The following is a 13,238-nucleotide window of genomic DNA, read 5'->3' as shown; positions in this document are numbered from 1 at the left end:
GTCATTAGTAGGTGCAACAAAGTGAAGAATTAAGGCCCAAATCTATGAAAGTTAACAATCCAATGCTAATGAAGACCTATCTAGATATTTAAAAGGAAAAGTAATAAGAAAAACTAACAGAAGCTATGTCCCAGGCATGTAGGAAACTGTGAGGAGCTCACGTGGACTGTGTCAGCTGGGAAGACACTAAGGCTGCGGGCAGGTGTCCTTCTTAGGGCCACTGGAAATGGTTAATCAGTCTAGTTCCCCTACAGCAGCTCATCACCACTTCTCTCCAAGACGCTGCTGTCCTTCAGTCTGCACTGAGATTGGAAGGCCAGGACCTGTGGTGTTAGACCCACTCGTTTTGACTGAACCCCTGCGAAGGCACATGAACACCCTCAGAGGCTGGGAAACCAGGGAGGGGAAGGGGGCTGGCAGCCCTGTACAACGGCCACCTGCGGGCTGCTCCTCCACCTGTGCTCAGTGGGGTCCAAGCTGCCCTCCCTCCATTGGGGCAGAGGAGATGCTCCCCGGGGTACAGTGCAGGAGGGCCTGCCTCCAAAGTCTGCCCTTTGCATTCAGTGTGAAGTAGCAATAAACGACTGACATCGAAATGAAGTCTTTCACCAGCATCAAAACAAAACACGACAGTCTGCCTGAAACCATTTTTCATGCATTTTCCACTTGTGGATTGTTTCAGATTTTGCTAATTTTTCCTGATTTTGAATATGAGTTTTGTTTGTTTTTAAATGTCAAAACATTTCCATGACCTGGAAGACCACATCCTATTCAGCTGTGGCAACAACCTGAACATCTCTTCAACTCATCTGTGACTTTTGTTGTCAGAACTGTCACTAGTTACTACCTAATTTCTGCTACCAGTTTGACGCAACCGTGTGGGACATTGTTTTGTGATCTGGACTTCTTTGTGTTCCTCTCCGGAAACAATTAATTCATGACAAGACAAGTAATATTTTCAAACTGTTTTGGTATGAAATGTATCTTTCTTCATAAAAGAGATGTTAACTGTTTATTCCCTTTTCACATAAGCGAATCTTTTCCAATACTTCTGCAACATGTCTTCCTTGAAAAGATAAAGCATGTGTGGTGAATAGTTAAAAAAACTGATGCAAGGTAAGTATATCTCCCTGGCTGTTACAGTGCATTGATTTTATTAAGCAGTATCCCATTGTGATGAGCTGCTGGAATGGAAATGTTACTTCCTTCAAGCTTTACATTTTGTTATTTAGACATTTTTTAAACTTGAGGTTGACAATCCCCACAGGAGGAAGTGATGGATGTAAGGGGAGTGGCAGAGAAGACAGTGAGGGAGAAGAGAAATTATCATAGATGGAGCCAGCAACACCACCATTTCCCCCCATGTGATTTTATTTATATATTTGCCTCATACCACAACCCTGTCTCCTAGGGATTTCTTGAACATCATCTTCATTAGTTATGAAGGCAGCAATCCATAACCAATTTTCTTTTCATGTCAAGCTTGTTCATGTATAAACCCAGCCCTTTTGTTGGAAACATTTGCAATTAATCCCACAAACAAAGAAAATGCAAATCGTACAGTCTACCCTAAGCAACCCTTCTGACTCAAGGCCCTGACCACCATCTATTATACACTAAAATGAATTGAAATTCCCACTTTGAGTCTAACCTAATTTTCTAGTGATAATAGGCATGGATTCCCAGAAGCATTCTATGCATCTAGATAGTAACATCCTAATTTCCTTTCCTGGTAAATGTTTTAAATAAGATTTTAGCACCAAAGGAAATTAACCTTTAAATTAATTGTAATTATAAAATGCCATCACTGATTTTGTCTTCAGACTAATTACTTGCTATTATTTAAACAAACTGCACCTCCTCTGAGCTTTAAGTTTGTTTGTCTCTCTGCACTGCAGTGCCAAATGATCACAGACGAGGCTGCGTAATGTCTGCCGAGCCCTATGACACCTTGGACTGCTCAGGTCCTTTTACATCTCAAATGCAGCCAGTTTCACTTGTCATATCTTCCCGCCATAGGCTTTCACCCCCACACTTCAGCATCGCACTCTGCAGCTCAGACATTTTCAGGCTGTGCTTTAGAATGAGCGAGCACGCCTTGTGGGATGCAGAGTGCCTGTGCTCTGTGCTGGTGAGAATGAGACAAACAACACCAGCCTTCTGCTCTGTGAAAGGTCTCCTCCAAGACAGTACATGACTGGAAATAGTGACACAGGAACCAGCTATTGATATGTGCAAAAGGTTGATGCTGTACAGACATCTCAGGGAATTTCCTACATGTTCCTGGTGGCACTGAGCTCTCCAAGGCAGCTCTCTTTAGCATGAAAAGCATGAGGTAGTACCATGGGATTTCAAAGGCTTCTCTCCCTCCATGCTTCCATCAGCATCCTGACAACCAAAGGCATCCCATTTCCCTCCCTTTGGTTTACTTAGTTCACGTAGCAGTCACCACACTAAATGAAACAAGTAAACAGAAAAAGCTTCTAATTTAGCCACAGGCTGTAAATTGGGGAGTGCAGCTGAGCAAAACCAAGCTGTAGTTTCAGTGTAGCATGTTCACTGAATTCTTATTCATGAATGACCTGCTCAACAGTTGGAGGACAGCTGTTTTAAATATTGGTTTGTATTTGTTCCTATTCTTATGTTGCCTCCGCAGACTGCCTAGGCTGTCCTTAGCATTAACCAAACAAGTCAGACCAGTGCTTCACCCTGTTGTGAGAGAGGTGTCTACCACACATAGGACAAATTGCTCTTTGGAGTTACATCCCTACTTCCACTGACTGTGGTAGAAATCTCAATTGTTGGTTTAAACTGAAGGCCTAATTACATGCAGCTGTGTGTGAGATGCATGCTACCTGCGGCATCATGGAAACGGTGAAGATGGAATGAATGGTGTTTTCCAGAGAAAGACTCAGGACACATTACAGAAAAACTAACAAAATGTATAGCTGAGGTGCTGGAACTCCTTCTCTTGGGAGGCTGTGTTTGATAAAAACTATCTTGGTTCAAACGTAGGTGGAAGCTTTCAGGAAGTGAAGACCATTGTGGTCTGTTGCTGCTGATCCCCTGGCTAATTTGTTGATCAGCCATTCTGAGGCAAGACATAGGACTGGGGAAGTATGAAGGTTTGTGGACAATGGAACCGCTTCTGGCTAAGGAAGTCCCTGAACTGAAAATTACTGTCAGGATTTTCTGGGAACCACAAACTTGCTGTGTTCTTATATGCCTATATGGCAAACAGATATGGAAGTAAGCATCAGATGTCCTTCATTACTGGACATCGCATATGGGGCTGGGTAGACCTGGTCCCTCCTGCCTTATGTTGTGATACACCAGTGTGACAGATAACACTGCACTGGTAGGGCTGCAGCTTACACCGCAGCTGTGGTGTCACCTTTCCTCTGGGGGGAGAAGAGACCTACCAGGCTGCCCACGACAACAACTTCCAGAGATGCCTTCAAGTCCAGCCTTCACTGCAGAAAGATGTTTGCAGTCATCTTCAGCCATCTCCCTCAGCCTTAGTTTCTGCTTCCTTCCTATCTTTCTCCTGTCCTCATAGTCTCAGTATTTACAGCCATATTCACCAGAAAATGAGAAGGGAAATGAAGAAGCAGAATTAATAGCCGAACGTTTGCTACCAGTTTCTCTTTGTCTTTATTTTAGAGATTTTTAAGCAGTGATGGAAGCCGAGGTATTATTTCTTTGTAATATCTTGCTAAGGAGATTGTAAAAAGCATTTGGCACAGAAATAAAGTGATACCTGAGCACATTCTGCAATTCAACAGTGCCTTTCATCCCAGAAGCTCAAAGTTATGAAGCAACACACCTGTGAGTTTGTCCCTGTCATTATTTCCCATTTTAAATCTGGGAAACAAAAGTATGGAGAGGTTAAACAGCCTGCCTAAAAGTGGAAGGCAGCCTGTAACAAAGCTAAAAATAAAAGGCTTTTCTACCTATCCCATATGTTTGTCAAAATTTCACATCTCTTACAGCTGATGAATTTAATACTGTCTTTTAAAGGAAAATTTTTGTCATCACCTTCATACTTCCCAGGTCAGGTCTAGGATTCCAGAGTGGATTGTTTGGCACTGAGTTTATTGGCACATAATTGCTATGCTGTATTGCTCACCAGTAGATATCCCCTATCTATCTGGGGTATTGTCTTCCTGAACATTTTCAGTGATTCCAATAGAATTGTGAATTCAAGTTTTTATTGGGGGGAGTGAAATAATCTTAAAGGGTTGTCTAGAACTCTACTTCTGTGCTAGAAATCCCCAAAAACTGGGCTCGAGGGAATGTGCAGCAAAAATCTACTTAACCCAGTTGCAATTTCTTTTGTTTTGCAGTTTACATGGAAACAATGCCAGGAGACAAGATAGTCTATGTGCAAGTTTGGTCCCTGCTAGTGTGAGATAGTGCAAAGGTTGTACCTCATAGTACTCAAGCAACAGTCAGACAGGCCATATCTATTCTCTGATTGCCTTGTCATTGTGTTATGGTAGGTAAATGCCGTTTCTTCTCCCTGTCTGGGTCTGCAAGAAAGCCTTCTGGATTATGATTTCACTGTGGGACACAGACTGAATTGGTGATTTTCTCTAGGCTGAGGTTCCTTCCCAGCCAAAGCTGTCCCTCTAATAACAAGCCAGTCCCTTTTCCCTCAACAGAACCTGCAAGGTGAGTGCAGAATTCCCACTTCAGTAACCCAGGTTTCTATTTTAATTGCTTACAGACAAAAAGCCCCAGGAGGATGGTGCTTTATTGCTTACATTCCAGGGTTTTCCACAAAATATCTGTATATTTAATAACATTTTAAAAAAAATACACTGAATTTTCTTTTAGTAAGGCAGTACAGCTTATAGCAGGGAGCCAAATTGCTGGTGAGGAAATGCACATTAAACAAACATTTCGATGTTATTAAAAATAATGTGCAGCCTTTGAAAAATACAGGCCTAATACGATTTTGGAAAACAAATGAGTAGCTCTGATAAGTTTACAGCCATTGAATGCCTCCAAGTAATGATTGTTGCTGACATTTTCATGCTTTATTTTTAATTGATACAGCTAATAATACTAATGAGGTAAGAATGACAATGGTTTAGGCATACCAGTGGCAATAGAGAAGAGGCAGCAGCCCTGCTGGGCACCCGTCCTCTCTTGTTGGTGACCTGAGGCTCTCCAAGACTCAGAGTTCCTCCTCCCTGTGCAGCCACAGGGAACACCATGCAGAAGGGACCTTTGGGAGGCACAAACCACCACCAAGAGAAGTAGTTGGGGAAAAGCTTCCCTTGCCTGACCCATGGGGAATGGTGCAGTATTCGGCTCTGTGCACCTGGTGTTAGAGCACTGCTTGAGACTGTACCAGGGAGGAAAAGCAGTTTCCTCTTTAATCCTTGACATAGAATTAACCCAAACCAGATTGTTCTCATAAAAGGTAGTATGGACTTGTATTTCGATTTAGAGGGCCTGCTGCTGGATTTATTTGGCGTGTGAGTAATTAAAACCTCTAGACTTGCTGATTCAGTCCTAGTTATGACCCTGATTTGATCACTGTATTGTTCCATTCCTAATCCTTTAGTGAGGTTAGAGCAGGTTAATCTTAGTGAAATGTTTGCTTAATTCCACCCTTGCTCATTTGTTCTCTTAATAAAATCTGCATAAAGAATGGAGAAACAGTAATTCTTTCAGCTTGTTCCAATTATTCTGAGAGCAAAGCTAATTCAGCTGAAGCAGCTTAAGAGCAACTTGATTGTGTTTCTACAGTTGAGGCTCTGTGCCAACAGAAGATGAGGCACCTCCTTTGCTCCCAAGCCGTGTCGATATGTTAAAATCTGGAACCTGCCCATGTCTGGCTCTTGGATGTTGCATGACTTTTTCTCTAGTTTAATGCCTTGCTGCACACTCCTGCCAGGCTCAGTGTTTCTGCCTCTTTTGCTCCTCTTCTGGACTGTTGTTTCTCCCATGGCCCATTAGCAAAGCAGAAGAAATGGAACTGAGTGTATGGGTGTTCACCACATCCATTATGAGAAGCAAAAGGCTTTTTCTTTTGGCTGTATCTCATCAGAAAGGTTTTTCTATTGACTGTCTCATCAGACAGGATTTGTGGCTAAATGTTCCTTTGGTGCAACCCAATAGAGTTATCCTTATGGTCCTCTGTGATTGGCAGTGAGGCATCCCATTTTTACAGGTGTGAGTGGTCCTGAAAACCAGAGATCTAGATTTCTCCTGTGATGTCTGTGAATACAGAGGTGGGTAAGAAGACCACTCCAGCAGCTGGGAAAGCAGGGCAGTGATGTGGGAGAGTTGCTTTGTGGTGACTGGTCTTGCCAGAGGATCTTTCACAGCTGACACATCTTTAGCACACAGAGGGAACACCAGCTGCCAAACTGTATGCAAGCACAAGCCAAGTCTCACCCCTTATCAGCTGTGGATGCTAGGCAGGGATTGGTGGGCAGTAGAGTAAAGCTTTTTTCTGCTATGCTAGCTGTCCAGCAAGTCTGGGGGAGGGATTATACTGTGGGCAGGAGGGGTGTCTTCATCACTCTGTGCCACACAACTTGCTCCATAGCAGCATGCAGGGGTGAGGAACTGGAAAAATGGAAGAAGAGACTATGGGAAGAGAAACACAGCTAGGGGGTCTGAAGTGATCTCAGACCAAAGAATTGTATATGCAGGAAGCTCTAGGAAAGGCTCTGGGGCATATTCCACTTTTCCTGAAAGCTTTTCTACTTTTCACTCAGTCTGCATGAGATGACCCCATCTCTGAACGTACTGAGGAAGTTATGCTTAGGCATCTTCCTCTGGAGTATAAATACTAAATAACATGGCATCCGTAAGTGATACATTACTTCTCAGAGGAGCACGATAGGTGGATATGTTGCCAAAAGGGAAGGAAAAGGTGAAAAAACGTATCTAAATGGAAATGAAAGAATCTAAAATTAAACGTGAGCAGGGGGTATCTGTACGGACTGCAGCCCCTGACTGTCACAGCAAGCGTTTGGCAAATGTCAGAGTGGATGTCTGATCAGAGAGAGAACTAGAATTGTTCTTATTCTCTGCTACACGGAGCCTCTCCCTAGAAATTAAAGTTGCTTTAATTTTATGATACCTTGAGGGGCCAAATCCAATCTGAACATTATTACAGTGTTGGGACGACTCAGCCACAGAAGTTCCCTTTTTCTCTTTTTTTCCAGCCACGCTTTCAAACCTCACCAAAGGTGAAGTGGTGCCTGAGCTTGCACTGGCTTCATTGTACTGGGTGGGGATTCACTCTGGTACCTCAGAGAGATGCTCACAGATGGGTAAGATGGGTAAGATGGCTCTTTGGCTGGAAGAGGAGGCCTGGCTGAGGTGTACTAACAAAGTAATAAAAGCCTCAAAATAGGCAAGACGATTGCAAGAAAAGGTTCAAAGCAGCATGACGATCTGTGGCTTCTGAACAACAGGGAGCTCCGTCCGCAGTGAACAGAAAACAATAACATATTGGCAGTGGCACTTTGCTGCCAGGAATGCTGCTTTACAGACCACGGGAGAAAGCTCTCAAACGTGCTCTGACTTCTGCTCTTGTTTGGTGAGCCAAGTCACAAGTCCCTTCCTTGTTTTTTACTTGCATCATGCCTTAAAGCATTACAGAAGAGTGAAAAAAAGATTCAAGCCCTTAGAAGAGAGGGCAGAATAGTATTAAACAGGTTTTCATTTGGGGGGGCAAGGAATCACTCTCCTCCAGCTCTGTGGATAGTAAATACACTTAACGGAAAAGTAAGAGAAAATACATATGACTGGGTTCTTCCCTCAAAAAGCAAGACTTATTTGTGACGTACCCTTGCTCCACATGCCTATCCCAAACTCTTTTTACTTTTATGCCTTCCTTGCCTCCACAGAAACACAAAGACAACTGAAACGAGGATGGTTGGAAAGGCCTCCGAAGTGTGGTTTGATTTCAGCACTAGATCTCCCCTTGACGGCTCACAGTGGCACTGTATTGCCAATAGATTATAGGGTTGCAGCTATTTTCTACACAGGAGAACACACAAAGGAACCCCCACCAGTCCTAGCAGTGCTCTCAATCAAATAAAACCCCTTTAGCTTCCTGTTGCAGAGCTCTCTCCAGGATTCATGTATATTTTATCAAAGTTACAGGCAGTTCTGATACTTGTTTCTAAAGTGCTTTAGTATGAATCCCAAGATATACTGAAATGCTGCAGTGGCCCTTTTTAAAAAATCAAGGTTAGAGTACAGAAAAAATGAAATGGCTTGATTCCATAGCATGTAATAAGAGCAAATTCTGCTCAACAGGCTTCCATTGATACAAATAAGCAGAAGAAACACAAATATGCATCTATATGAAATAATTTTGCTCCTTGTAATTGTACCCTGGGAGCAGAAGGAACAAAGAGGAGCACCACAGTTTCACCTCATGTAAATGAAGGTCCTGCAATGATCTAAAGCTATTTTTTTGCCAGAAGTGCTTTTACAAGCCAACACACAAGTCAACACAGAAGAGCTATACCCTCAGTGATAACCAATTACTGTGAAGATAGTTAATAACAATCTAGGAAAAAATAAAAGCTTGTATTTACCAGTTGGGATTTTTGCATTTTTTTATTTTATGTCTTAAGTCAAGCTGTGAGGAAAAAAAATTACTATGATATTCTCAGAAGAAAAGAGTATATATATTTTTAAGCTGCATTTCACGACTCCTTTGTCTTTCAGGCATTTGCAAATTTTAGGTCAAGAAGGATGGACAGAAAGCATGTTCTGGCTACAGTATAATAAGGCATTTAGGTTGAAGTCAGCAAGAGCCAGCATAGTGGAGGGGTGATTAAAAAAAAAAAGAATTAATTTTGTATGTAATAAAGCTTTAGTACTTACAGCTGTCCTCTTCTTCAGTAATACATTTCACCACATAACAGGCATAGATGAAGCCTGCCAGCTGAAACAAAATGTAATAGTGTTAGATGTAAGCAAATACAATAGAAAAACAAGAACTGGTTTTAGAAAAGCAGCAACAGAAACCAAAATAACAAAATTCACCAGACTCTGATGAGGTAATGATAATTCTTCACAACAGTTTGGTATTAATTTTAGTTGGAAATAGTTAGGGGAATTTTTCATCTTTCTTAAAAAACACGCTCTTCAATAAAACTTCCAAAAATTGATCAAAAATTTTACATTACTGAATTGGCTTTTTTTAATGATTGCAAATCAGAAAACCAAGTGGGTGTTTAGATGGATGGACTTTTAGCCATTGAAAATGTAAATATTTCTGTCAAAATTAGATTTGTTATCTAACAAAACTCAACCCTCTAGCAGAAGTCTGTTTTTTAGCAGAACCTTGCCAGCTAAACCTAGGACGAATTCAGTGCACTTGTAAAACAGGTTTATAGTGATATTTTATCACTTGAAATTGGGGCTGCAGATTAGTGGGACTTGTTCCCATACCTGCAGTAGCCCCCAGGCCTCAAGACATATCTAGCAGTTTGGATAGGTCTGGATGTGTTTACATCAGGGTCTCATGCTGCAACTGGCAAATTTGTAACTTGTTCCCTTCATTCCTCTCCTCAGAGCATGCCCAGAAGTGAATTTTAAACAGATGCCACAGTATTTAAAGACAATGAAAATCTGGAGGGTTTCTTGAGTACCATGGCAGATTGCTCATGTTACACTATCACCTGAAGAAATAGAAAAAGGGAATAAATGACCAATATCACATATGCCATGGGCCGAGTATCTGGTAGGTCTTCTGCTGTTCCCTCCACCAAGTTCTGTCATCACTGAGAAGTTACACCAGAATCAACAGAATAAACACTGAAGCAGTAACATGTGCCGCATGTTGCATGCTTTACACGGCTTCCCTTACATGTAGGTCTGGAGAGTTTTCTCTACTGATTGCCAACAAACCATTTTTCATACTTTAGCTCATCACTGAAGTCTGCATGGTAGGGCGTCAAAAGAATTCAGGTTGTTTGATCTCTGACTGAAAAGTCAGCCATGCTGTCGAAATGTGTTATTCTGTACAGGTCATCTGACAGAGATCTTTTCATGAGCTGCAAACCCAACAGTAGACTTTGGGAATTAGTTCTTTAGAAAGATAATAAAAATGCCTTAAGGCTCCAGTCAGGACTGAGTTCTCTGTGTGTGTGGTCCAAAAGCCATAATCTCCATCTGAGGGAGATGATGATCTTAATTTCAGACAAAGTAATCAGTGGGTCAGACAGTAAAAAGGGTGAAATCTGAGAAGACCATGTATTGTTATGAATGCTGGTTAGTGCGAATGGATTTTTTTTTCATTAACCTGAGGCACACCTACAATCACAGCAGTATTGTGGGTTCTTAGAGCCCTTGTACATGAAATGCCAACAAATCCATTCTGTTTCTTAGTACTTTTACACCTGAGGCAGTGACTGTACCTAATTTACTCCAGCTCTTACACAGATATTCCTGGCATTTCTGTCAGTTTTCTACATAGAAAGCTCTCCATGCCTACAAATGCTAGCTTCTAACATCTGTATGGGTGAGAGATGGCTAAATGGAAAAAAAAAAGGCCAGTCCCAAGACTTTTCTGAAGAGATCAAGACTTGATTTGGAGATCACACTGCAGCCAGCATAGATGTTGTCTGCTAACTGCTTCAGTTCCCGTTGGGAGCCCAGAAGCTGCATTACAACAGAACCAAATAATTACTTTTGTCATTTATTATAAGTCTGCCTTATAGTGCTTCTGGGAAGATTTTACACCAGAGAAGGATGATATATTAACCACTGGACACAAAGAACACACTGTACCAAGAACAGTGGCATTCAGCTAATATCAGCATTTCATCTCTGCTTTACTGGATCACGCTTTCCTTTGGTTTCTTGGCTTCAAGACAGAGGGCTAATTTGATCCACTGACTTATGCCCTGCATAACCCCATTGACTTCAGTGACATTACATGAGGTTTAATTCAGCAATGAATTAGGCCCAGAAAGGTTGTTCATAAATGATTCCCTTCTTGGATGTGAACCTTATCTTAATAGTCTCTCTGTTCTCTTTTTACAGACCATCAGATCCAAGATAGCTGAATAGCTGCATCTCTAGTAGGCTGCAATGGTACAGCTTTTCTTGTAATACAGTTCAATACTTTGCTAAAACACCACAAGTTCACATGTTATTAACTAAACTTCTCTCACAAAGCACAACGAACAAACTGTATCACAAACTGTGCTTACAACTGATCTTTTAATGGTATTCAGTTGCATCTCTTAAATGCCTAGGGAACTCCTTTGATATATAAGTAAATCCTACAGCATTTCATCAGATGAGCTTGCTGATTAAAAGAGTGCCTTAAAGTTAAAAATTGTTCTGTACTAATACAAATGGAAGTTTGTTTCCCATGAGATAATGAGAGTTCATAAAATAAACCTCCCCTTCTCCCACATTTATCCAACCATTTGCTTGGTACACATAATAATTTTGGTTTACTTTGAACATCACATTAGTTTTTTGTTTTTAATCTTTTTTTAACCAAGCAATTTATCAGTTCGGATCCAGTGATAGCTATTCAAGATTTATCTTCTAATTGCATCAGCAGCAGAGGGCACACACTCAGAGCTGGGGTTTAGAACAAAAAGTGGTAGTTTTTACTTTGAGGATTCTCAATGGCCTGAGCCTGTGGTGACTACAGAGACTTCTGGGACAGAGACTAGGAACATGCTTCCTTCCCAGTATATGAGGACTTCCTGTAGGAACTCATATATGCATGTAGCAGAAATTTCTTAGGGATCAGTCAGCTAAAATTGTTAATGAATTCCCACACAGATGAAGGGCCCTCATAAAATTTGTTAAAGTGCAAGATGCATTTTTTTGATGTTGTTTCTCTAAGAAAAACACACTGCAACATACCTATGTACAACACAAAATAGATTCCAAACAAAGCACTTAGCTGAATACACTCCTCCCCCTAGAAAAGAAGATGAGAGAAAAAAAACCCAACAAACCCAAATGACAAAGGTCATTTTCCTGGGAATATTCCCATATTCCTGGGAAGCCCTCAAACACAGCAGTGCTGAGTTCAGTATAAGAATTACACAGAGCAGAGTCTTCCTGATTCAGTATCTCAGAAAGATTTTTGCCTTATGAGAGAAGCAAGGGAATGAGTCCTCAGAGATAAAGAAGAGAAGGAGCCTGACTGTCTCAGAAAAACAATTTAAAACTAGGAATGCTAGATTTGTTGCTTTGCATCCCCTTTTGTTTGTTTGTTTGTTTGTTTTTAAATTAACCGAGATTTCTTTTATAAACCATGTACTGATAGAAAGAAATAGGTGCAATGAACAGGAAATCAGTTCTGGATCCCAGACTCATCCAGATTAGGTGTCTACATCTATCCCATTCACATTTTAATGTGGGCTTCCAGAGGAGAAGGAACCATTAACAACATGCCTGCTCATTTATACATACAATGATTTATACCTATAGTGATCAGTGAATGCATGTTTTTATGAACGTCATTTTCTGCAGCTTGAAAAAAAAAATTGCTCTTTAAAACTTTCCCTGATATGTCCATATGAGAGTATAAATGAACACTGCTTTTTCTAAAAATGGCACATTACCCATCCCTGCACCAGCTAGGGTGTTAGTCTGATGACAGCTGATGACCATTTTTATATAGAATGATCTCAAACATTTATTATTTTTTTTAAGGTTTTTTTAATCTATAAACACCTTGATAAAAACATCATTCCTTCTGCCAAGGAAAAAATGAAGACAAGAAAAAGGCTAAAATAAATCAACAATATAACAACAGTACTGAAGGTTTGGCAATGAGATTAATTACAGAATTAAGTTAATGCATCTTATTGCCTTATTATAGCCATATAAGGTAAACAAAAAAGTAGACAGAATATTCCCTACCAAATCATCAGTGTCCTGTTACACTGCTAGAGAGCCTTAGCAATCCTGAGTTTTCTGTGAGTGTACTTCCAGACTTGCTCAAAATATCAAGTGCTGTGATCAAACTTAATCAGAATCCGTATTGATCAGAATCCTGTCTTGCCATTTTTTTCTCACTTCTTTTATGGAGATGAATGTTTTCATACACTGCAAATAGCACCAGATTTTGCAAAAAGGCTATTATATGAAAACCCATCATTCCTGGTCAAGGTCCACACCTTTCCCTCTTTTAAAGAAATATCTATATAGATAATTATTAGGAGTTATCTTTATTAAGCTGGGCACTTGAAACAAAAGAATGACAGCAAGGAAGA

General features: G+C 40.8%; 1 protein-coding gene across 1 annotated transcript in view; it reads right to left on the bottom strand.

The window, feature by feature from the left end:
• NKAIN2 (sodium/potassium transporting ATPase interacting 2) overlaps positions 1-13,238 on the bottom strand; it is a 579,783-nt gene that overhangs the window by 17,474 nt on the left and 549,071 nt on the right. Inside the window, exon 5 of the mRNA XM_074862421.1 lies at positions 8,869-8,929. Within this exon, the coding sequence (XP_074718522.1) occupies positions 8,869-8,929 (61 nt within the window). The remainder of the gene's footprint in view (positions 1-8,868; positions 8,930-13,238) is intronic.

The sequence above is a fragment of the Strix uralensis genome, chromosome 3 (assembly GCF_047716275.1).
Source record: "Strix uralensis isolate ZFMK-TIS-50842 chromosome 3, bStrUra1, whole genome shotgun sequence".
NCBI lineage: Eukaryota > Metazoa > Chordata > Aves > Strigiformes > Strigidae > Strix > Strix uralensis.
Note: the sequence above shows the minus strand (reverse complement) of the source record. Positions and strands in the feature narration are given on the sequence as shown.